This window comes from Perognathus longimembris, chromosome 12, assembly GCF_023159225.1.
Source record: "Perognathus longimembris pacificus isolate PPM17 chromosome 12, ASM2315922v1, whole genome shotgun sequence".
NCBI classification, from domain to species: Eukaryota; Metazoa; Chordata; class Mammalia; order Rodentia; family Heteromyidae; genus Perognathus; species Perognathus longimembris.
In genome coordinates, this window is record NC_063172.1 from 26,374,775 (window position 1) to 26,402,530 (window position 27,756).

Sequence of the window (27,756 nt, forward strand, 5' to 3'; positions counted from 1 at the left end):
AAACAATCATTCACAATAACTTCAAAGGGGAAAAAAAGTATAAATAAACCTAAACAAGAAAGTAAAAGACTCTACCATGAAAACTATAAAACACCGAAAAAAAAGAATTCAAGAAGACATTAGAAGACTTCCCATGCTCTTAATTTAGAAGAATTAACATTATGAAAATGGCTTGGCACTGGTTGCTTACACCTATTATACTAATTACTGGGGAGGCTGAGATCTGAGAATCACAGTTTGAAGCCAGCCTGGGCAAGAAAGTCCATAAGACTTTTGTCTCCAATTAACCATCAAAAAAGCCAGAAATGGAGCTATGTCCTAAGTGGCAGAGCTCTAGTCTTGAGTACAAAAGCTCAGGAAGAGTACCCAGGCTCTGAGCTCAAACCCCAGGATTAGTACAAAAAAAAAAAAATAGTAAAACAGCCACATTATTAAAATCAAGCTATAGATTCATTCAATCCCCATCAAAATTCTAATAACATCCTTCACAGAAGTAGAAAAGCACTCAGATAATTTAAGTGGAAGCACAAAAAAATTCTACATAGGCAAAGCAATCCTAAGTAAAAGAATAATACTGAATCCTAGCACTGTGGAGATTGAAGCAAGAGATATGTTCAAGGCCAACCATAGCAAGTTCCAGGACAGCCTGAGCTACATAGTGAAACTGTTTCTCAAAACCAGAGTGGGGGGGGGGGGGGAGGGGAATGAGGGAGGAGGTAATAAGTTAGATAAGAAATGTACTCATTGCCTTCCATATGAGACTGTAACCCCTCTATACATCACTTTGACAAAAAAGAAATGAAAAAAAAAATGTTTAATCAGTAACATAAGAAATTTACAGGGGGCTAGGAATATGGCCTAGTGGTAAGAGTGCTTGCCTTGTATACATGAAGCCCTTGGTTCGATTCCCCAGCACCACATATATAGAAAATGGCCAGAAGTGGTGCTGTGGCTCAAGTGGCAGAGGGCTAGCCTTGAGCAGAAGGAAGCCAGGGACAGTGCCCAGGCCCTGAGTTCAAGCCCCAGGACTGGCCAAAAAATAAATAAATAATAAATAAATAAAAACAAAATAAATTTACAATGGATTTCATATTATACTACTGAGACACAGTAAGAAAAACACAATGGTATTGGCACACAAAAAAAAACAGATATATAATTGAATTAGTAGAATAAATGATCAAAATATAAAGTTAAACACCTTCAGCCTGATTTTCATCAAAGATGCCTAAAACACATGTCAGAGCAAACCCTACCCCACAATTGGTTGATCAATTATGTTGTGTTTCCAACCAATTGTGTTGAACAAACTTGTATATCCACTTGTAGAAAACAGATACTAGATATATTTCTATCTCATATTCTGTACAAAAACCAATTCAAAGATCTGAAATTTTAAAGTCACCGAAGGGAAACATAGGAAAGACACTTTTCCAAATAGGCACCAGCAACAACTTTCTGAAGATGACTCCACGAAACTTAGGAAATAATAGCAAAAAATAAATAAATAAATGAAAATCTGGGTACTGGTAGCTCATGCCTATAATTGTAGTTACTAAGGAGGTTGAGATCTAAGAATAACGGTTCAAAGCCAGCCTGGCCAGAAAAATTTGTGAGATTCTTACCCCCAATTAACCACCCAAAACTCAGAAGTAGGTCTATGGCTGAAGTGATAGTGTGCCTTGAGCACAAAAGCTCAGGGACAGTGTCCTGGCCCTGAGTTCAAGCCTCAAGCGCACACACACACACACACACACACACACACACATACACACACACGACAAATGGTATTGCATCAAACTATAAAGCTTTTGCCCAGCAAAGGAAACAATTACTACGGTGAAGAAACACTCAGAATGGGAGAGAATCTGCCAGCTACTCATTCAATAGGAGATTAATAGCCAGATTACATGAAGAAATCAAAGAATTTAACACCAAAGAATAAATAACCCAATCAATAAGTGAACTAAACAGTTTTCAAAAAAAAAAGTACAAATGGCCAATAAAAATAAAAATGCTCAGCATATTTATCCACTGGGGAAATTTAAATCAAAACTACATGGAATCATAATGGCTAACATCCAGATAATAAAAACAGTAAATACTAGTGAGGAAGTGCAGTGAAAAGGAATCCTTATACACTGCTAGCAAATTAGAAATTGGTATAGAGTTTCCTCAAAAATAAAAGCACCATATGACCCAACTATACCAATCAGGTATAAACCCGAAGAAATGTAAGTTTGCTTACAATAAAGATGTCTACACATGTATTGGCACCATTCACAACAGCCAAGTTAGAGAATCAGCTGAGGTTCCCACCAATGGGTTAATAGACAAAGAAAATGTGGCATGCATATATATATATATACACACACACATACTGGCTGCTGGTGGCTCACACCTCTATTAGCAACTCAGAAAGCTGAGACCTGGAGGTCTCAGCCAATCTTGGCAGAAAAGTCTACCAAGGAAAGTCTACCAAAAAGGCCATTTCCAAAACAGCCATCAAAATGATGTGCCGGAGGTATGAGCCATGTAGTAGGGTGCCAACTGAGCACATAAGAGGCTCTGAGTTCAAACCCTACCTAGAACTGGAAAAAAAAATTTAAAGAAATCATGCCATTTGCCAGAAAATGAATAGAACCAGAGATAATCATGTTAAGGGGAACAAGCCATACTCAAAATGATAAATATCATATTTTTCTTCACTTATACAAGCTAGATTTTTTTAAGAAAGGAAAAGGGGAGGGAAGGTGAGAGGGAGAGAAGAATATGAAAATGGGAGAATGCAAGATTATTTGGTGAGAAGAAAAGGGTAAGTAGAAAAGGGTAGAGGGATAAGAAAGTGAAATGAAAGAATAAATATAATCAAAATGCAACATAAATACTTATTTAAAATGAAATCTATTGCTTTGTAATAAAATGTATTATTTTGTATTATAATATGTGTTAGTGAGAAAATTTAAGCTGGATATATTACACTAACAGGATGAAATGCTTGGAAAAGAACATTTTCAAAGGCCTAAGGTAGGAAATCATAAACAAACACAACCCTATAAGTTAACCATTCTTTCTCCTATAATTTTATTACCTCCATTTCAGAAAATCTAAAGTAAGGCTTAATGTAGTAAAAGATAAGGGGCTCCAAAACACAAAGATAACAAAATGATAGAGCTTCAGGAATTGTGAGAGCTGAGTTTGAATTTCTAACCATTTTATAAAGTTGCATCCTACCTCAGTTTCTCTTAGGCTTTCTCCCACAGTTCACTGTTGCATGGAAATTGTCATGAGAAAAAAAAAACTTGATACGACACATTGAAAAGAACATAAAGCTGAGCAAGAGTTCAAGGCCTTGTGTTCAAGCGCGTGCGCACGCGCACACACACACACACAGCTCTTCACTCACGATTCTTTAATAACTGTAATAGTCCTTTATCCTTTGTTTCCTAAAGGTTCTTCAAATTCTTTTATTTCCATAACTAAAGTCATTCCCTTTGCTCCCTGCCCTGTCCAGGCTGTTTCTTCTTACACAGGCCAACTTCATCACAACTACACTCATTCAATGCAAAAATCTAGTTGTCATTCTTGATACCTCTACTTTTTGGCCTCTTTATCCAACTACTTCTTATCTACCAAATCTCAACTTCAACATCCTATAAAGCCACTTACTTCTTCTATATCACCAGCCATAAACTTTCATCTGTATCATTTTATAGTTAGGGGAATTACATACCTGATAAAGAAATCTCATTTTCATTTATAGTTGAATAAAATGGTATTCAAAAATCAGAATAATTTGCTTTAAAAAGCTCTCTAAAAAGTAAATCTAGAAAAATTGTCCAATCAAAATGTTTGACCTATGTCTGCTCTCAGGGAATTAGATATACTGTATAAATATACTATGCCATGTCCTAAACTTCCTATGAACTCTTTAACACTCAGTCATTTTCAGTAAAGTGTTATATATAACATTTCTGTATAATTAATTCAACCTAATGTCCCTAACTATGAGTCTAAATGAAATAGAATATATTTACTATTCAGGAAAAGTTCAATCTCTAATCTTTTTTTATTAATCTTTTGTTAATTTACATGTAATAAATTGTATATAATTAATTATATGTAATGATATTGTTGTACATTGCAACAATTAAGTATAAAACATTCCTGTATACTTTTTTCCAAGTTTAGTATTTCTGAATATTGAATTATGAATGATATTGATATCATAACATATCAAGTGAATGATACTGATAATCACCAAATCTAGATGTCTGTATGGTTTCCTTGCTACAAACTGCATTGCTATTAGTATTTCCACTAGAAATACTTTTGAGTATAAGAAATTAAAAAATTATTACTAGTGACAGAAACAAATTTGAGGAAGGAGGGGCTGGGGATATAGCCTAGTGGCAAGAGTGCCTGCCTCGGATACACGAGGCCCTAGGTTCGATTCCCCAGCACCACATATACAGAAAACGGCCAGAAGCGGCGCTGTGGCTCAAGTGGCAGAGTGCTAGCCTTGAGCGGGAAGAAGCCAGGGACAGTGCTCAGGCCCTGAGTCCAAGGCCCAGGACTGGCCAAAAAAAAAAAAAACCAAAACAAATTTGAGGAAGGAATTTTTTTGACATTAGGAAAAGATTTCAGATAGTCTTAGATCAGTGAGTAAATTATGTCACATTTAAGTACTCCAATACCCTTCACCCTTCCTTCATTTTCACAAGTGGCATATTAAGTCAGGACATCATTTTTCCATTAAAAGGTTTTACATTTTTCAAATCTCTGTAATGAGGAGTGCAAGAAAAAAGGAAAATGAGAATGTCTTTTGAGACCACCATGGAGCAGGGTCTGTAAGTCTATTCTTAAAACTAATCAGCATTACATTACATATATATTTTTTATATTTAACACATTTTCCTTCCTTCTTCCTAAAAGAAACAATACCAAAGTCTCATTCCTTATACAGTCTACCTCCAAATCCAGAGTAACAATCTTTCCATCCCTGAATGTACAATTTGGATCACTGTGAATGACTGACCTAAACAGTGAAAAATAAATTGCTCCCAACACTCAATACACAATAATGGACACAAAATGAAGTGAATGTAATTTTTAAAAAAAACTCTCATTCATAAAGAGAAAATTGAGCAGTATACATTGGCAAATGTATAACATGCCATAATTCCCACAAATGAGGGTCTTCATTTCCTTGTTTATTCTGTCTGACTACCTCTGATTGGCCACTTATAAGGTCGTCCCTCCCCTTGACCACTGCTACTCATATCTCCTATTTCTACTCTTTGTGAGGATAATTTTTGTTCATTATCTTCCTAGCTTTATATGAAACTGATGTTAATATTACATTTCTTGGCAATTTATGGATTTTATGACTACTTGCTAGTATATGTATCATACTACTAACATGATTGCAAGGATTTATCTATTTTCTTAGCAGTTGAATAGTAAGAGAACATTTTAATTCAAGGCTTAGAGTATCTTTACCCACTAGTTACATATGGCATTTAAATTTATATTTAGTTTTCCAGTGTAGTGTTTTTCAAGTGTTCAATCGCTCCTCTGCAATAGACCTACTACATTGGATACTGAAAATATAATACATTTTCATCACTATTGGAAGTTCTGGTGAACAGCTCTACATAAAGAATATCTTTATAAAAGTGGTGGTGAGTTTAGTTTTGTGTTCTAAATCTACAAAGTAGCATAGTTTTTATGTGGTTGAAAAATACTTTTATCTTACCCTACAATTCAGAAGTTGAATAGCTCTTGCATTTTTTTTATTTTACTTTTGAGTTAATGTACACTTGTAATGTGATGGGGTTTCACTGTGATATTTTCACATATGCACACAGTGTAGCTTGAGTTCTTGCAATTTGGGTATCAAATTGACCTGTTATGCAACAAATTGACCTGTGCATCTTCAAGACTGCCTCAAAATTTTGCTGGACAATTTTATAATTTAGATGTATAGGCTTAAAAGAAGAAACTGTTCTTATTTCTACTCAGAAATATCATTTTTTGTTTTTTTAATAATTATTTATTGTCAAAGTGATGTACAGAGGGGTTACAGTTTCATATGTAAGTCTATGGGTTCTTGTTACTTCCTCCCTCATTCCCCCCTCCCCTTTTCCCTCTCCCTCCATTAGTTGTTCAGTTGGTTTACACCAAATGATTTTGCAAGTATTATTTTGGATTCGTTTGTCTTTTTATCCGTTGTCTCTCAATTTTGATATTCCCTTTCCCTTCCCTAAACCCATATTCAAAGTTTGTTACTACATGTACCATTACCAACTGAAATCAGTACCTGAAGACTTTGAAGGGAAGTGATAGGCTCAACACAGTTAAAAAAAAAAAAAAAAAAAAAAGCATGGCTTAACATATCTCATCTAATGGATTTACCCTAGGTTTTATGTCAAGCAAAACACAAAGATTTTTTTAAATCTATATTTACAGATAGTCACTTCTCTCCAGAGCAAATCCAAATCCAAATCAGACCTCTTAAAGCAGACATTACCAGACTGAAAGCAACCCTGAAGTCCAATCCTACCCATCTATTGTTAAATGATAAACATTTTATATAAAATGTAAGAGTATAAGACATTATTTACTAACTTCCAAAACACACTATTGGAATAGTATTAAAAGAAAAACATAAAATACGTCAGTAAATCTCAATTCAATGTTACTGTAACTCATTATTACAAAGACGGATTTTATACTAAATCAAAAACGTCATTCTAAAAAAATCTGCTCAGTACAGTGATGTATTTAGAGAAACATTGTAAGATTAAAGGAATTCTTATAATAATGTTGTGTGATCTTGAAGAGTACCAAATTATTAAAAGATAAGCCTTATAATAAAAATGAAATACACAATTTTCATTTATAATAATGTACTTTTCAGAAAAATCAGCATGCTTAAGTATGCCATACTGTTTATCATGCAATACAAATGTAACAAAATATTTAGAAATATATAAATTAAATATAAAGCAAAATTGGCAATAACAAAAATTATATTAGACAGAAAGAAAAAGACTCTAACCACTTTGTCCTCCTGGTGTGAATATCCACGAAAGCAAGTTTTAAAAGACAGAAAGACAAAACAAAAAAGAAATTATTAATTCCATTCTTTTATAAAAATTAAGTATTTAATAATACTTTACTAATAGAACAAAACTTCTGACAATAAGTTACATTCTTACTGAAATCTAAAATTTTAGATTTTTAATTTAAAATTTTAGGATGGAAATTTTTTTCCATGCATTTCATTCACTTCAGTATGTTAAAATGCACAAACAATAACCATAAAAGCAATCAAATATCCAAACATCAGAAAAGCAGAGAGTGCTCTCTTCACAAATAAAATCCTAATTAAATACCAAGCTCAACAGGAAAAACTTTTTAAATGTTTAGGAATAAAGCTCTTATGGACAAAGAGAAATAGAATCATTGTTTGTCTCTTATTCCATCATTTATCAAAAGTAGACAAAAGGTAATTTTACATGAATTTACATTTTACATAACTTTGATATGCATAATGCTTCTAGTCATTTGTGTTTCATTAATTTAAGACTTCTAAATGCCATATAACTTAAAAAAATAATTGAATAAGTCATTAAATATAAAGTATTATTGATTACAATGGGCAACTGTGGATCTGTTTCCCATTATAAAGGTACAAAGTGAAATAAGAGACATAATTCAGCTAAAGTACCTATTTAGGCAGACTGAAAACTAAACTCTATTGTTATATTTTTAAGTATAAAATCATGATAATAGTAAAAATAATAAAGCAACAATAATGACATGATTTATTACAATAATTTGCATATATCAAAATCATGTCCTTTTAAGGTACCAATGTTTCTTAGAAATAAAGGTGTCAATAAGTAAGAAGATGGCAATCACACAAACCCATATTTAAATCTTTAAGCAACACCTGTACTTATATATCTTGTGCAGTTTACCTATCTCTGTCTTTATATTCTCAACTACAAAATAGGGAATTAAATGTTTATTTGATAGAGTTTACTGAGAATTATGTACAATAACATGGAATGCTCTCAGAATAGTGTCTGACATTTCATTCTATAACTGATCATCTATATTATTAAAACATAAGAAATTATACAGAAGGGACAGGAATGCATACTGTATGTTACTTGGCCTTGACTGTTTCCTATGTTACTAACATTAATGCTACAGATTATTATATAAAGTCACTGCACACAACCAAAGATATCTTACAATATTCTCTAGGCCTCTCTTTCTCTCTGTCCCTTCTTCCTTTCCTCCCTCCCTCTCCCCCGCCCCCCCTGTAGTTTAACTTTTTCATCTACAAATTTGGTTTGCCAACTTTAAGGAAACAGTTTCACAGTGAGGAGCATCACCAAAGAGCTGGATTTTTTTAAGGGGGCAGGAGATAATGATCAAGATGTGTTATATTAATAAACTGCTTTGTTGAATGAAAATTCCTTTGTACTATTAAAGATAATAAAAATAAATTTTCTAAAAAGTATGTCCCAAGCTGGGTGCTGGTGGCTCTTGTCTATAATCCTAGCTTCTCAGAAAATCTGAGGATCACAGTTCAAAGCCAGACAGAGCGAGAATAAACTATTCAAAATAGAGAGAGAGAGACAGAGACAGAGACAGAGACAGAGACAGACAGAGAGAGGGGAGGGGAGGGGAGGGGAGGGGAGGGGAGGGGAGGGGAGGGGAGGGGAGGGAAGGGAAGGGGACAGAGGTGGCCCTGTGGTTCAAGAGCACTATCCTTAAACAAAAGAAACTCAGGGACAGTGCCCAGGCCCAAAGTTCAAGCGCCATGACCAGGAAAAAAGCAGTTTGGCCCAGACTAATATAGTCCGTGGCAAGCAAGACAAGTACAATATTCAGTCAGTCAACGTGACCTCTTACATGCTAAATATTTAGAAAGCTACAGTAGTTGAGGGGAATTAAAGAGTTGTAATCATTTAGTACTAATAAAAGATTTTGTTAAGTATATTAGAGATTTGTGTAGCCAATAGGACACAAGAGTGAGTAGCTAATTTGCCTGGTATACCCAAAAAAGAAGCATAAGGAAAGTAATGTTTAAGTTGAGAAAAATGAGTATTTATAAAGTAGGCAAGGAATATGCTAAGGGTCTAGAGCAAAAAGAGTAGTATAACAGTATTTCAGCTTATGGCAGCAAGATCAACAAAAATGTATAAGAAACGAGTATAATGTGATGAGAAATCCAGAATGGAGGGGAGCTCATACCTAGAGTTAGGTAGGAAATAAATGACAAGTGGAAAGTTCTTTTTGTCACTAGAAACTTCAGATACTTAAGAGATAATGCTCATTGAACAGGTTTTATGAAAAAGATAAAATAATCAGATTTGCATTTTACAAATAGTAAGATAGCAATATGTGTGATCTGGGAATTTAAGACTGAAACAGTCCTGCATGGCAGTTAAGAAACTAGAATTGGTTCAGATGATAGAAAATGAGACCCTAAAAAGTCAGCAGTAAGAAGTGGCACTGTGGCTCAAAGTGGTAGAGCACTAGCCTTGAGAGAAAATGCTCAGGGACAGCATCCAGGCCCCAACTTCAATGCCCATGACTGACCCCCCCCCCCAAAAAAAAAGAGAGAGAGAGAATTCTAAAAAGACAGCAGTTAGTAGTTTATGTAAATGGAGACATGATTATTTAAATATTTTATTGTGGAGAGAAAATCATAAGGAAAGGAAACCTAACATGACTCCTGACTTTCTGAATTAAATGACATAATTCTGAATTATGGTACTCATCAAAAAGCTGACATTTTTAGGAGGAGTAACCTGGGGGCTGTCCCAACAAGTAAAAAAATACATAGGAGGTCTGTTTATAATAAGTAAGATCAACCCTATTTTAATATATTTACTAAAGGAGAAGTAAAAAGACAAGGCTTCTAAAGTAGAATACAATGCCCTATTTGTATGCCAACAAAAAATTTTAATATAAAATAAGTTTTAACATAGGTATTATAAGTACTTTTACTTAAAATTTTGTTTCATTGTTCATTTTAAGTTTTTGTAATATTTGAAGTTAAAGTACATACACATAATTGAGTATTATTTAGCCATAAAGAATGAAATTATGTTATTTTCAGGAAAATGGAGAAAACTAGAGAACAATATACTATGTGAGATAAGCCAAGCTCAGAAAGACAACTATCACAGGTCTTCACATATATGCAGAATCTACACTTAGAAAAAAAAAAAAACATACTATGACAAGACTATGAAAAGGTGGATTGTTGGAATGAACCAGTAGGTAAAAAGGAAAGGGTGACAAGAGGTTGAGTATCATAGAAATTCGTCAAAAGGTATTAAAAATATGGGTGGTACAGAGATTGGGATTAGAAAGAGTAATACACATGGAATGAATACGATCAAAGTACATTGTTGCATGTTGTAAATATCATATACATAGGAAGCATGTATATGGTATTTACAGACCCTTTGTGTAAATAATATGTGCTAATAACAATGATTTAAATGATTTTTCTTGGGAATACTTCAAAAGGAAGTGGGTGAGATTACCAGGTATAACATCTTCAAACAAAGGAATTCATGGCTAATATTTGAGCCATTTTGTATGTCTTACTTGCATGTATCAGTTCTGGCATACTGTAGCTTTAGGGTTAGCAAAATTCCTTTCTATATAAACTTATATACTCACTATTATGATTAAAAAGCTTAATATTTCCCAATTCATCCCAGTAAGCTAATATGACCCTAGTTCCAAAACCAAAGAAAGACATTGTAAGGAAAGAAAATCACAGATACTATGTCTCATGAACCTAGAAGAAAAATTATAAACAAAATTTTTATCAAATCAAACTTATTTAAATATAAAATGAGGCTTATTCTAGGAATACAAAATTCAATGTGCCTGAACATATTAGCAAAGCAAAAAAACACCAGATTCCTCCTGATAGGTGAAAAACAGCATCTGGGGAAATCAGTATCTATTAATGATGTTAAAAATTAAAATTCTCAGACTGAATACAACTCAAATGGTACCATACTTGGCTAGCCTACTAGAGTCCATGTCCAGTACTGAGGTGAAGAAAAACTGAGCTAAATGGTGATTCTGAAAGACTGAATGCTTCCTCTAAGATTAAAAACAATACAAGGATTTTAGCTCTCACCACTTCCATTCACATATACTACCCAATGCCTTCATTCAAAAATAGTAATAGAAAAAGGAATCAAAATCAAGCAAACCAAAAGAAAAAGAAATAAGAGATTCATTATGGGGAAAATAAAACACTAAGAAAAATAACAATGAAAAATGAAGAAATGCAATCACATAGGGAACTAATTCCCACATATAAAAATATCAGCTTCCTATTTTAAACTATATAAGTAAATATTTTGGTGATGATACTAGCAAGGAAATAAAGGCAAATTCTAAAGAATTTACTAAAATGAACATTTTAAAAATAGTTTTTCCCTAATTTCAATAAAGCCTTCTTTGGGTAGCATTGACATATTCACTAAGGTGAAAATATAAACCACAAAATCTAATATATGTATGAACAAATCTTTACTATGTTGTCTTTAAATTTTATCATTGAATGTTATTTCATCAATGTTAAAAGAAACACAAAGGGGGATGTAGCTTCAGAGTGTGGAATAATGTAACAGAATCTCAAAGTGGAATAGTCCTCTTTCAAAAAGGAAAGAAAACAGGCCAAGGAAAACAAATCTACAAGGCTTCTAAAAGTATAGTAGTAAGCCAAGCACCAGTGGCTCACACCTGCAGTCATGGGTACTCAGGAGGCAAATAACTGAAGACCACGGTTAAAAGCAAGCAGAGGCAAGAAAGTACATTAGACTCTTACATGCAATTAACCACCAAAAAACTGGAGATGGAGCATAGGCTCAAAGTGGTAGAGCACTAGCCTGGAGCACAAAGGGTCAAGAACAGTACTCAGGTCTAAGTTCAAGCCCCAAGCACAGTACAAAAATAAAGTACCATAGTAATGGAAAATGCTATGTCAAACTCTGATAATAATCAGTTGTGTGGCTTTCAGAATCAACTCTCCGGGAAATGGAAACAAGATTTTTTTCTTTGTTTTCTTTTCATCTGTTGCTTGTTTATGTGTATTTGGGAGGGTAAGGGGAGACACAGAAATGGAGGGACAAAGTGCCAACAAATGCAGCAGTGGTACCCACTTAGACACTACGTTGAAAATGAACTATACAACGTGTGAGTGGGAATGGGACAGAAAACTGGGAGAGAGCAAGAGAAAGGGTGACAGTGTTAAAAATAAAAAATGTACTGGGCACCCGTGGCTCATGCCTATAATCCTAGCTACTCAGGAGGCTGAAATCTGAGAATCACAGTTCAAAGCCAGCTGGAGCAGGAAAGGCCATGAGACTCTTATCTCCAATTAACTACCAGAAAAGTGGAAGTGGCACTGTGGCTCAAAGTGCTAGAGCACTAGCCTTGAGTTGAAGAGCTTAGGGACAGCGCCCAGGTCCAGAGTTCAAGCCCCACGACCAACCAAAAAAAGTGTTCTTTACCTGATGAAAATAATCGTAAGCCCTATGTACATAATCTTCATAATAACAATGTAAATTTTTTAGAATCAACTTTAGTCACTCTAAATAAGGGTTTTTTCCTTATATAATGAAGGAGTGCGATGAATTTATCTCTAAATAGACATCATCTTTTGAAAGTCTAAGACTCTGTGATATAAAACAAAAGCATAAACTAACTGATATTAAAGAGCAAAACAAATACATTTTTAATACCAGTAAAGAATTTAAACAATTTTTATCTAAAATGAAAATAACAGAAGTTTTTGCTATTTGGGTAGTGGTGGGTATTAATTTCAAGTAATCGCTTTATTTTATCAGCCATAAGCTTAACTGTAAGAGAACTGTCATGCTTTCACTTCTGTACCTTGTTTGAGCGTAATGACACACGACCTCCACAACGAGCACAGAACTTTGTTTGGCAATATGAACAGTTATGGCCACATCCATCAGCAAACTTTGTTTTGTGGCAGATACCACAAGTTGGGGCATCACCCTTCTGTTCTTGCTGTTGCTGTGATTCTTCTCCCATCTTTTTTACCTGTTCCTTATACATTTCAAACTGTTGGTGCAATTTTCTGCAGAAAAAACACAGATGTTTAAATTGGTTTCCTAATCAAAAATAAATATCACTGCAATCTATTGACATGATTTTATAACCAGAAAATATATCGAATGAGAACTTAAAATATTTTTTCATTTTAATTACAGAATAACAACTTTCATGGAGATATTTCTCTGAAGATAAACTCTAAAATTTCTTCCTGTTATTTGTACCATATTTAAAAAGTATATGATCTAAAATACTTATGTTTAAATGTTCCCAAATATAGTAAGCTAATGTGACTTACACAATGAAACTAAAATCTATAACCATCAAATCAATGGAATATAGTCTCAACTTCTAGAATGATCAAAATAATCTAAACAGATCCTAAAGAGGGCAACAAATACTAAATGAGTGCTGTCATGAATTATTTAAATCCATATAGCAGACTGGACATAATTTGGCTATAATACTGTAAAATATTAATAGCCTAACAAATAGGGATATGTAAAATAAAAAGTAAAACTAGATTTTACTTTAAAATTAAAACGAGTAAAAAAAAAATGTCTCCAAGGAGAAATCAGATGCACTGTTTTACACTTGGCAATAACATAAAGAAATAATTGTCATAATAAAAACTTAAGAAAAATCAGTTCAATTTTTAACAAATTTTTAAATACACAGTTTGGAATAGCTTAAGGACCCAAACTCAGAGGGAATTCACATACATAAGCATTTTCCCCTAAACTTCCATTGGCTGCTTATAAAGAAGACTAATGTAAAGACATGAAACAAAGAGCCCTTTACATAAGTGTATGTGTGCAAGAAGACTTGTAACTCCTGAGGGACAGGCACAATTGTCCCAAACTTTCTCTCCTATTTATATTTTTTGCAATTATGTTTCATTAAAGATATAACATTGGCCACAATAAAATCCAACCTTTCTGAATTCTTGACTATAATGATGATTCAATCTCCAATACTAACAATCCCATATCCACAACAAGGAATAAAAACAACTCAAAACCCATAAGACAAAGGAGAAAATCAATAACTAAACAATCCATTCTCAAGAGGTAGAATATTCAATACAATTAAATTTGAAGATTATATGGTAACCTGGTATGTGAGAACAGAATCCTAGAAAACAGAAGAGAAAATATTTGAAGAGATAATGACCAAGAATTTTCCTAAATTAATTATATCAAAACTAAAATGGGTGGAGGAGGAAGAGGAGGGGAGAGGAGGAGGGAGGAGGAGGAGGGAGGAGGAGGGAGGAGGAGGGAGGAGGAGGGAGGAGGAGGAAAGGTGCCAGCGGCAGCCAGAGAAAACAATTAAAGCTGAAATCAATAAAAATCAACCAGTCTGAAATATGTAGTTCTAGGCAAGCCCAGAAAAAAAGCTTTTTTTGATGTCGATATATGTTGTTATTAAATATTCCATTTAGAATTGCTCTTGCTGCATCCCATACACTTTGCTACATTATGCTTCCATTTTTGTTTGTCTCAAGAAATTTTTCTCTCTTCTGGCTATTCAGAAGAATATAGTTTAATTTTCACATATTTGGAAATTTTCTAAAATTATTCATAATATTGATTTCTAGTTGTATATCTTATGAATGAAAAACATACTTTGATATCCAGATTTTAATCTTCTTATACATATAAAGACTTGTTTTGTTTATTCTGGTATATCCTGGACAATGTTGTATGTGCACTTGAGAAGAATATGTGTTCTGTTTTTGTATAGATCATTATGTATATATCTACTATATGTCTATCTGATCTAAAATGTAGTTCAAGTCCATTATTTCCTTATTGATTTTATGACTAGATGATCTATATATATTGTCAACAGTGATTAATGAAGCCTCTTACTTTTTCTGTATTGTAATCTAATGCACTCATCAGATCTATTAATATTTCCTTCATATATTTTGGTGCTCAACTGTTGTGTGCATATATATTTGTAATTGTTATGGCTTCTTTGTGATCTTACTCCATAATCATAAATGTCTTTATCTTTTTACATTAAATTACTTCATTACACCAGATCGGTCTTATAAGAAAGAAATAGGCCAACTGGAGGACTTCACGCTGAGTAAAAGGATTATAACTAGTAACACAAAACATATGTAAGTAGAAAACTCACTGGCAAGATTAAGTACACAATCAAGAATGCAAAAATGTTTTTGGGGTTTTTTTTTGGCCAGTCCTGGGCCTTGGACTGAGGCCTGAGCACTGTCCCTGGCTTCCTTTTTACTTGAGCCACAGCGCCACTTCTGGCCGTTTTCTGTATATGTGGTGCTGGGGAATCGAACCCGGGGCCTCATGTATACGAGGCAAGCTCTCTCACCGCTAGGCCATATATCCCAGCCCCGCAAAAATGTTTTAATGGTGTATATATCATTTGTATCTTTAGTATATGATTAAAAGACAAAATTATTAAAAAGAAGCAAATACAAATGAATAGAAAATGATGTTGTATTTTTTTAACTGGATTGGGAGTGGAGAATTGGGAATATATTAATGAAAGGATAGAAAATGAAATTGTATGGAAGAATAAGCTCAAGAGATCCAAACCATAGTTAGTGCGTTAAAAACCCTATGTTGCGGGCTGATATAGCCTAGTGGCAAGAGTGCCTGCCTCGGATACACGAGGCCCTAGGTTCGATTCCCCAGCACCACATATACAGAAAACGGCCAGAAGCGGCGCTGTGGCTCAAGTGGCAGAGTGCTAGCCTTGAGCGGGAAGAAGCCAGGGACAGTGCTCAGGCCCTGAGTCCAAGGCCCAGGACTGGCCAAAAAAAAAAAAACCCTATGTTGCACTTTGAAAAAAACATTTCAGACAGTAGACTCCAATTACTCAAGTGAAAACCTAGGTAAATGATGTACCTCTACGTGCTTTTGGTTGATTTAAAAAATCATTACTTAGGAGGGTATTCAGCTGAAGAGTATGTTGTTAGTTTCCCACTACCTTTTTATTTTTTTTTTTCCCTTGCCAGTCCTGGGGCTTGGACTCAGGGCCTGAGCACTGTTCCTGGCTTCTTTTTGCTCAAGGCGAGCACTCTGCCACTTGAACCACAGAGCCACTTCTGACCACTTTCTATATATGTGGTGCTTGGGAATCGAACCCAGGGCTTCATGTATGCAAGGCAAGCACTCTTGCCACTAGGCCATATTCCCAGCCCTCCTACTAGCTTTAAAGAGAAGACACCTCTGACTGAAGCCACCTAATGAATTAAAGACTATTCTCCAAAATGTACTCATCTTGGCTTTCAAAAGGAAGTTGCTTTACTCTATTTCTTCTGGTACTCCAGGAAAAAAGAAATAGGCATTTGAGATCTCCTGTTCTCTGAAGAAAATATGCTTTTGGTATCCTAATAATTCAATGCAGAATTAGTTATCCCTTGGAGAAGAAACTAAAAAAGATGATTTGTAATACTTTATAATCACTAACTTTTCTTTAGATTTATACAACCCAAAACATCCAGTGACTTACACATAACAGCAAACCATACATTAGAAAGGCAGATCACCTAAAATTTTTAACTATTCTAGAAGATTGTGATTCAAACCAGCCCAGGAAGATAAGTCTACTAGACTCAATCTCTAAAATAACCAGCAAAAAGCAAGCTACAGGTATATCACAAGAGGTAAAGTACCAGCCAAACAAACACAGGGCCCTGTGTTCAAAATCCAGTAAGAAAAGAAAAAGAAAGCCTTGTGCTTGAAACCCCAGCAAAGATGGTTTTCGTTTTCCAAATAAAACTTTTCTTTTGTCAACAACCTGCCCCTCAATTCAGTGATTTTTAAGTGTAAAGCTATGAACGTTAAGCTTCTCACCACAAAAATAAATGCTAAATATTTGATGTTATGGATACCTTAAATTAGTGTGATTTCCACAATATAGCTAGACAGACACATACATATACGTATGTACATACATACATACATACATACACAGACAGATCGATGCTCCTGCACTTATAATAGAGTTACATCTCATAAGTTGAAAAAGATGAAGGTGGAAATCTGGCTCAAGTGATAGAGCAGTAGTCTTGAACAAAAGAAGTTCAGAGACAGCACTCAGGCCCTGAGTTCAAGCACCAGGACCCACACCAGTCAATCAATCAATCAATAAATAAGCTCAGCAAGGTCACATGACAGTACCAATGTGCAATATACATATATATTTATATCTACTAGAAAAGAACAATTAGGAATTTAAAAAACTAAGTCTGTATAACATTCTAAAAGAGATTAAAAGATTCAGATACAATTTAAAAAATATTCTCATCATCTATGATGAAAGTATAAAACACTAATAAATGAAACTTAAAAGAAGAAACATACTATAATTGTTCATTGGAAGACAATATCATTAAAATTACAAATTTCTCCAAGTTCATCTTTAGAATGAATGTATTACGCAATCAAAATCCCATCAAGATTTAGTATATAATTTGACCAGTCAGCTTTAAAATTTATAAGGAAAAGTAAAATTTCTACAATTGGCAAACATTTTTTAAAGATTCTTCTTTAGTTAAAAGTAAAAAGAATCACGCTACACAATCTCAATACTTACAACAAAACCTACAATAATCAGGTCAATATGGAATTAGCAAATAATAAAAGCATACACCAATGGAATACAACAGAATATACAAGAAATAGTCCAATATTAAGTAACCTATTTTTTACACAGGTACCAGAATCATTCAATGGAGAAACAGTCATTTTTCCCCAAGGTCTTGAGATTGAGTTCACAGCCTTGCACTCACTAGAAAAGCACTCTACCACTTGATTCACACTTCAATCCTTTTTTTTTTTTTAATCAGTCGGTCATGAGGCTTGAACTCTGAGCCTGGGTGCTGTCCCTGAGCTCTTCACCCCAAGGCTAGAGCTCTACCACTTGAGCCAGAGTGCTACTTCCAGTTTTCTGGTGGTTAATTGGAGATGAGTCTCAGGGACTTTCCTGCCTGGGCTGGCTTTGAACCACGATCTTCAGATCTCAGCCTCCTAAGTAGCTAGGATTGCAGGTATGAGCCACCAGAACCCTGCTTCACCTCAGTCCTTTTGCTGTTTAGTTTTGATTTTTCAGACAGCATCTCACATTAACTTTGGCTTCAATTTGCAATCCTTTTATCTCTGCTGGGATTACAGGTATGCACCACCATTCCAGGCTCTAGTAAACACATGTGTAAAAGCAGTCATTAAATGCAGAATTAATAATCTATAAAACCACAAAAATTCTAGGAAAAATGAAGAAAATCTTTGTGATTTTATTTGGGTTGAACAAAGACTTCTTAGGTAGGCTACATAAATTTTTCTTTAGTAAAATAAAGAAATATGAACTAGAGAGCAGTTAACAATACACAAATGACTATGATTATGTACTAGTCAAGCTTCAGTCAGAACATGGGATATGAACTTCATGTAATTTCTATTATCACAAAATATTTTTAGAAGCTTTTTCAACTATTTAACATGTATGAAAGCATCCTTAACTTACCAATTATATAAACATAAGTGGGCCAAATTTGGCTTGGCTATTATAGTTTGCCCACTTCTATAGGATTTGATTTTATTTGCATGAAATTCCAGACAAGACAGATCAACAGTTACTAGGAGTTGGAGTAAGGTCAATGAGTTAGCTACAAATAGACACATAAACTTTGGGGAGTGAAGAAAATACTGTATGATATGATTTGATTACAATGTCACATGTAGAACTGTTCATGTTTCTCAAAACTCAGCCTAATTTTGTCATTTAAGTTTACAAAACACATACCATAACACCCATCATTTTAAGTGAACTATCAAATGAGCTCTGCATTCAAGCCTCTCCCACAGAAAAGTATTTTTATGAGTAAATTTGACACCTCTTTGTATATTTTTCCATATTGTATGCTTCCACTGCACTCCTGTAGATATACTTCTAAAGAAATATCTGAACACCACCAGGAAAAAAGAACAAAGAGGCAGAAAAAGGAAATTAGATATAACTATGTTGTTCAGCTTTAAAGAAACTGAAGAATGAGACAAGTTACCAAAGGGCACTCAAACAAAAATCAGATGACCGGTTAAGTGTCCTCAGGGACAAATCCCATTTCACCCATGGAGAAAAGGTAAGTCAAATTAGTAGCAAAGATGGTAGTTAAGTATTATAGAGGACTAGATTAGAAATACATAAAACCCTATTGCTTCAGGACTGTAATAATCCCACAGACAGTAGCACAATTAATGTTGCAAGATGGATCAAATGGTGCCAGTTGTAGCAAGAAAAGAGATGGAGACGCTGCAATCAGACACAACTTGGTTTCAATTATTTGAAATAATAAAGAAGAGTTTCAGAGATATTTTACTGTTTGTTCTACAGACCCTATAAAATGGAATACTACTAATGGGGTGGTAGTATACAGGCAAACTAAAGCTAATACATTGCTTGCCAAGAGAAGCAAATACTTCCTTCTCATTTATGTATAAACAAAACTCACTCTGCTTCCTCCTGTCAGTCACTATGAACACAATCTAACCAAGATTACAATCCACTTACTAATTCTTATTCCATGTGTCTAAAACAAACTGATGATTTTATTTCATTTATTTTTCAGTGCTCGTATTATTTGGCCTTCCAATAATACTTGAAATTACACATTCCTATTTTCATTAGCTCCCATAATATTCTCTACATTTTCTTCCTATACCCAGGGCCTTTCATTTACTTTGAAAGTCAAGATTCAGGATTTTTTCCTTTATATTATATAGGTGATTGGCAGGCTGTTTTATCCATACTAAACGCTTCTAGCTGGATGTAAATAACTTATAAACATATATTCCCAGCTCAGATTTCTCCTTGAGGTTCAATTAGCCCCTCTATTTTTAATCTTTTCTATGAGGAGAATCTATTTTCTAAGAATCACTTACTAAACAGTTCAACATTCCTTCCACTGAATTATGACACCAACTTACTAAATATTAAATTCCCATATTTACATAGATCTGTTGACGGACTTTACATTCTATTTGATTGGTTGTTGTGTCCAGAAAAACTGTCAAAACCAAACTCCAAATGCAATTAAAAGGCCATTAGATTTAAATACATAAACTTGAATATAACTTCCTAGTATTGTAGGTCTGAAATCAACCAAGTTTTAGTAAATGACCAAATAATAAATATTTTAAGCCTTAGAGGCTACAAATTCTGTCACTGGGATTTGAGGGCAGCCATGGGCAAAGCTCAAATAAATTAGCTTACCATAGTCTGATATATTTTATTTTAAAAAAACAAAGCAGCAAGAAGGGTATCACCCACAAGACATATTTTATGGGAACCTCATGTAAACAAAAGAGTCAAAGAATCCCATGTACCCGTGGCTCACACCTGGAATCTTAGCTACACAGGAGGGTGATACCTAGAGGACTGAAGTTAGAAGCCAGCCAAGGCAGAAAAGTTTGTGAGACTTGATCTCCAACTAACTAGCAAAATGCAGAACTAAAGGTGTGGTTAAAGTTATGGAGAGGGCTGGGGATATGGCCTAGTGGCAAGAGTGCTTGCCTCGTATACATGAGGCCCTGGGTTCAATTCCCCAGCACCACAGGTACAGAAAATGGCCAGAAGTGGCGCTGTGGCTCAAGTGGCAGAGTGCTAGCTTTGAGCAAAAAGAATCCAGGGACAGTGCTCAGGCCCTGAGTCCAAGCCCCAGGACTGGCCAAAAAAAAAAGTTATGGAGAACAAGGCTCCTGAGTTCAAGCCCTAGTACTAATAGGGGAAAAAAAGACGCAGTAATGCACAGTAATTTAGAAGTGTTGCTTTTTCCACTTTATTTCACAAAGTTTTCTTACCAAATCTATGAATATCAGTATCTTATATCATGTCATATATATCATTAAAGCAATTTCAGTATTTTGAATAGTATTTTCTTCACTTATGTGTTCTATGAAATGAAAAAATTTATAAAATCATATTTACTGCTAGTCCTAGAAATGTTTTATGCAATCATAGTTTTATTGTCATTGTTCCACTCATCTTTATAGTGTATTTTCAAGAGCTGCAAAAATTAATCTCTTATATTACTCTCCCTTATATTATTACTCCCTCTTATATCTATTAAAGGCTCATTTATTAGAATTTCAAATACTTGCCATTGTAAGCTGATTCCTCTACAAATTTCTAGACTAGTGCTAAATTTTTTTTCCCTTTTCAGAGATTCCAACATGTAATCTCTATAGGTATAGGCAATCAAAATTTTAAGTATTTATCTGAGGGTCTTTTAGAATTTAGTACTCCCTCACAGTTCACTAAAGAAATTGAGCGTGGGGCTGGGAATATGGCCTAGTGGCAAGATGCTTGCCTCGTATACATGAAGTCCTGGGTTCGATTCCCCAGCACCATATACATAGAAAACAGCAAGAAGTGGTGTTGTGGCTCAAGTGGCAGAGTGCTAGCCTTGAGCAAAAAGCCAGGGACAGTGCTCAGGCCCTGGGTCCAAGCCTCAGGACTGGCCAAAAAAAAGAAATTGAGGGCTCCTCATCAGATAGATAAATTGATAGATATAATGTGTGTATATATATATATACATATATCTATAATAAAGAAATTTATTTTCGTTACAAAATGACCTTAAGAAGGTAATATGCAGCCTTAGCTTTGTGACTTATTTTGATATTTGGTAAAATGGGTCTGTGCCCTTTTGCTCTTCTTTGTAGAAATTATTCTACTACTCATAAAATCCTTTTTATCCATAAAATACAATTCTTTTACTCAAGTTCCTTGAAAATCATAGTGGAATAGTTAGTGAAATCATATTACAATCATAGGTTACTTTTAGAAAATCACTAAATCTTTACAATGTTGATTCTATCTATAAACATGGCAAGTATCTCCCTTTATTGGTAATCCTCAAAAAAAGTAAAAATGTTTATGCTGGCCATACAAATTACTTTTCTTTAACTCAAAGTTTTCTACCTTAATTTATTATTTATTCTCAAGGAATCCATGGATTATATTTAAAGAAAGTATCCATAACTGGGCATTGGTGGCTTACTCCTATAATCACAGCTACTCAAAAGGCTGAGATGTAAGGATTCCATTTCAACACCAGCCCAGGCAGGAAAGTCCATAAGACTGATTTCCAATTAAACACCAGCAAACCAGAAGTGGAGCCATGGCTCAAGTGGTAGAGAAATAAAGTCTTGAGGAAAGAAGGTCACAGACAGGGCCCAGACCCTGAGTTCAAGCCCCACGACTGGCACAAAAAAGGTGGGAAGGGGTGTCCATAAAGATTCTGTGTGGACTCTAGAAATTCATAAAGGGAGACCAAAGGAGGATTTTCTTAGGAGAGGACCAAAAGGCTCAATAGCTACAAGCATATGATCAAAATGATGGTTACTGAAATGAACTCCAAGAAATGCAAATGAGAGGGCTTTTTGTTATTTTACATTTTGTTTTTGTTTTATCCTTTGTCACTGTTTTTGTTTTCTGTACTTTATGTCTTATATGTAAGTTTATCTGTTTGAGGGAGGGTAATGGAGGGCACAGAAATGGTGGGACAAAGGGTGAACAAATGCAGCATGGGACAAAGGATGAACAAATGCAGCAGCGATACTCAGTACATAGTATGGTGAAAATGAACCATACAACTTGGGGGCAGGGGGAACAGTTCCAGGAGGCAAAAGGGAGAAACCAAAGGAAGAAGTAAAACTGTTCAAAAGTAATGTACTCATTACCTTACTTACATAACTGTAACCCTCTGTACATCACCTTTACAATAAAGTTGTTGTTTTTTTTAACTTCTATGTAAAAAAAACATATTCAGGGCCTCTGTGAGTTCTTTGTATGTTCCAAGTCAGGCATGGTGGCACATGCCTGTAATTCAAGCCCGAAGGAGGCAGAAGCAGAAGGATTGTGAAAATCAAGTTCAAGCCCACCCTAGGCTCTATCTCAAAACATACACACACACACACACACACACACACACACACACACGCACACGCACGCACACGCACACACACACACATACATGTATATATAGCCAAGTTCTATATAAAGTTTTACTACAAAGGAAAAGAAAATTCTCCAACAACTTTCTAAAACTAATATATTTTCTGCTTTTCATTTCTGTAATTCTTAACTTCTATTAGCATAGTTTAATAGCATAAAGGGATTTCATTGTGATATGTACATACATACACGTAATGCATTTAGATCAAATTCATCGCATAGCCAAGTTCTCAATGAATACTGAATGTTTTAATTACTGGTGAATAGTATTGTATCTGCATCATTTGGTGAATGAATCTGGCCCAGCTATGGTCATTAGTAAAATAAGACAGTCTTGTATATGTGTAGATATTGGACAGAGATGTAAACAAACTAAAGCATGTCAATTGAAACACATACTAAATAAAAGAAAATGATACTAGAGTATAAAAACAGCATTAAGTGTAAATATATTCAAACATCTTATCCCTTTAAGGTTAGAAAAAAATTGTGGTAAGTATCAAATGAGGATTGAATTTCAACATAACTGATTTCAAATGCAAAGCATAAAAACAAATGAAAATTTACAAAATTCACATTTGGAGTAAGGTATACCTAGGGAATAAAAATGGAAAAAATGAGAACTAGAAAGAAAATCTGATGGAGAATACTCTAAATTCCATACTAAGGATTCTTACTCATATTATTGCATATCCAACTTAAGTTTTCAACATCACAATTTAAAGAAATCAGTAAAATATTGCTGAGAAATTACAAAGTTATTCACATCAGTTATTTCATTATATTTGGACTAAAAATATATTTCAAAACACGTTTTATATGGAAAAAATAAGTAATTTCATTGAAAAACTCTAAAATCAAAAGTTACATGAAATATTAACTTTTTCTCTTAAATACACATGACTTTGGGGGATTTTTGAGTGGTTGTTTTAGGAATTTTCATTTGCTCTTTGCTTTTTTTTCCCCTCCCAATAAGGTTTTGCTATGTAGCCTAGGGTAGAACTGAATTCCAGATCCTCCTTTCTTGGCCTCAGCCTCCTGAGTGCTGAAGTTACAGCACCTCCCTGTTTCTTTGAAAAGTGGGTACAGCCTTTCCCTCAAGCTAATGTGAGGGGCCCTAACCTGGGTGGATAAGGTAGACAAAGGGGATGGGCTGAGTTCTTACTAGCTGTACTCTTCAAGATCAAAACCTGATAGTGAGTCACAAACTAGTGGCTTATGCCTGTCATTCTAGCTACTCAGGAGGGCTATGATCTGAAGATTGAAGTTCAAAGCCAGGCTGGACAGGAAAATGCTTATTTTCTTATTTCTTTCTTATTTTCTCTTATCTTCAATTAACCACCAGAAGGCTAGAAGTGGAGCTATGGCATAAATGTGCCAACCTTGAGCAAAAGCTCAGGGATAGCAACAAAGCCCTGAATTCAAGCCCCAGGATAAGCACAAATATATCTATATCATACAACTGAAACCTATATAGATGTACTCTTTTAGAAGAGAAATGAAAAAAAAATTGCCTTAGACTCTTTATAGAAAAGACTACATATAATAAGTCATGTCAATAATTAGCACTTCAGTAGCTGAGTGTGGTAAACAAACCTACAAGCCCAGCTACTTGAGAGGTAGAGGAAGACAAAAATATCATGAATTTGACAACAACGCAGGCAAAGGTAATGAGACCTTGTGGCAAAACTTAATAAATAAAAAAAATGAAAAGGCTGGAAACATAGCTCACTCCCGGGCACTAAAAAAAAAAATTCACTAAAGAAAACACTTCATTACAAACTCCAAAATGTTGATCCTTTCATTCGTGGTCCACAAGAAATAGATACAAACCATTTTCCTTGGCCTGTTGAAATATCACTATCATGAGACAAAATAAGATAAACCAATGGCCACTCAAGAACAAAAGAGTACTGGTATTTCTAATATTTGTGGTCCTCTTTTAAAAAAAGAGATTTTGTTTAATGTTAATCTTCCATGTTCTTATACTTCAGTATTCCTAATGATCTCTAATGAGCACCAACTATTTCTTAGTATGGTTTCACACATCTGCAATTTCCATCTCAGAAAATGAGAATCAAATATAAATTAACTATAGGACTTTGCTGCTGTACAGAAGGTGCCCATCATCCTGTGATAATACATTAGAGACTTTGCTGCAGTCAATACTTTTATGAGAATGTTTGAGTCAATAGACAGTAAACAACAGTGAACTATGTCATTTCTATCTTACACAATGAGTAGGTGTGGGTTGTTAACTTCCTAAACAGTGTTTTTAACCTATAAACAATGAAAAGAAATGGAATCAATGTCTTTAATTTCGAGTCAATGTGAGAATAAGCTGCTGCATTTCTCAAATTACATTTTATAACCTAATGAACTACTCAGTGAAAACAAAATTACATGGTAGAATAGCTTAGTAAATAGTATATGTTCTAATACCCCTAGCATATAATTGGGCCCTCCTTATAATAAAGAAACTCACTTACGCATTTTTAAAACAATCTTTCCAAAATTATCTGACCAAACACTAAATTTAGGAATTAAAACTCTTTAAGGTCTTCTAGAACTTACGTTGAAATGCACTCTGGAATATGCTGCATTAGTGGGGAAAGATATTTTACTTGGAAGATGTAGTTTATATTATTTATAAAAACAAATGGGGAAGGACTGGGGGATTACAACTTTTTGACTAGCCTGTAAATTATCCTTATCTATTTTTTTAAGATTTCCATGGAATAAAGGTAGAAATATCAGACTGTAACCTAACAATTTCCTCTCCCAGGGGTTATTATTCCAAGGGCACTATTTTAATTCCTACTTTTCAGTATATTATACTATGAGATAATATTTAGTCTGTATAGATCAGCTTACTTACGTCTGGGGCTCCTTTTCATTTTGTTGTTTTTGCTGGGGCTGAAGAACGTTATTTACCAGTTCAGTGATCCCACTAAAGGGAAACCACCTGTTTAAATAAGCAAATAATGTGACTGAATAACCAAATGAATAACAATGTAGGTTAAATGTAATAATAAAAATACACAGGCACAAAAGCTACAGCCAATGGAAATGTGAGCTCCAATTATCATCAAGGCAGTCAGAATATAGGGAAATTAAGTTTCAACATTTAACCAGTCCACAAGCAGGCAGCAAAAAACTACATCCAGTCACTATGTGGATGAAGTAAGAAGCTGCAGGCAGCTCTCTTACAAGCCAGAGAGTCAGAAAGCAGAAGACACACTAGCTGCAGCCTATTCAGTATTAGTTTATGCTAATACCATCAAAGGTGCAGGAAGCAGAACGTGGCAGAAAGTACAGAAGTCACTCTACTGCACTCCATTTACTTACTGTGTCGGTTGTGGTTTGTGTTCTTCTTTGACCCTAAAAAGATAAGTTTGCACAACTGAGTGCAATGTATGAGGAAGCAATTTCTATCTACAGATTTGTGGTCATATATGATGTACATGAAAATTTTGAATTGTTCATAGAAAAACTTAGCTCTTCAACATATATTAGCAGCATACATTTAAATCAATTTTACACACAGAAATCAGAATTTGAATCATTTACTTTTATAGTAAAACTCTTCCTCTTTTAAAACAATGATTTAGTTCTGAGATTGTCTGCATAACTTTTTAGGATAATTGCTTTAAGGTATTATATTAAAGTTACATTTAGTTAGTTAAAAACAAATTCCTATTTACTTTGTAAATTTCTTTCTTAATACAAACTGAAGTCAAGTCATAAATATATTTAAAGAACAGGAATTCATGAGTGGGTTTTTTAAAAACCTTACAAACTGATTCTTTATACATCAAAAAGAAATAGATGAATAATTTGGGGGGTGCTTTTCTAATCTCTGTACCTACTTAAATATTAGTCTATTAAGTTTGAATTTTTCACAAATTTAAGTAAATTATTCATATAACTATACCATAGTCAAAACTAATTTAGATAAATACTATATAAATAACTATAATCAAGCCCAAACTTCTACTTTGCAGAGTTCAGTGGTCTTATCCAACACTGTACAGAAGGAAATTCTGCTCTCTGATTCACAGATGAGAAGAAAATAATTTTTACATAGATTCATGGTCAGAAACTACTAGTTTATAAGTAGGCATTTCATTATGGTAGCCATGATGTGAAGATGGCATTCTTGGGATTAGCATGATTGACTTCTTGTTATATTCCTTTATTAAAATCACATTATTCATTCTGCATACCTACCAGCATATATTCTTTTCATAATATTTGGGAACTGAAGGAGAGAATTGGCCAATATATAAATGTGTGTGTGTGTGTGAGTGTGTGTGTGTGTGTACTAGATATTTTACAGGAAGAGAAAATCCTGTAGTATAGTGAAGACTCCTGAAATTAACTTTCCCATAAGCTGCTTATGACTGGTCCAGAGAAATTTATCTATTGTTCAATAATCCATTGATTAGCCTTCAAAAGAAGTCTAAGAATTGATAACTAAAATTGATATTAAAATATAAGACTTTCATTACTAAGTTATACTAACAATGGAAATTTAATATCTTTAAATTAAATTTATCTTCTTTTAAACTGTGTGATGGGTAATCAATGTTGTCATCTTGACAGATTAAGAGACAC

At 34.2% G+C, this 27,756-nt stretch overlaps 1 protein-coding gene across 21 annotated transcripts in view; it reads right to left on the reverse strand.

Annotated features, from left to right (window-relative positions):
• Rims2 (regulating synaptic membrane exocytosis 2) overlaps window positions 1-27,756 on the reverse strand; it is a 380,757-nt gene that overhangs the window by 297,936 nt on the left and 55,065 nt on the right. For 9 of the 21 annotated variants that reach the window (XM_048358539.1, XM_048358538.1, XM_048358554.1 and 6 more), the window contains exon 2: window positions 12,955-13,165. In XM_048358539.1, coding sequence (XP_048214496.1) covers window positions 12,955-13,165 — 211 coding nt within the window. Of the gene's footprint in view, window positions 1-7,063; window positions 7,076-12,954; window positions 13,166-26,017; window positions 26,105-26,487; window positions 26,521-27,756 lie in introns of all 21 variants that reach the window. The other 12 variants (XM_048358550.1, XM_048358560.1, XM_048358546.1 and 9 more) reach the window with 3 other exon arrangements.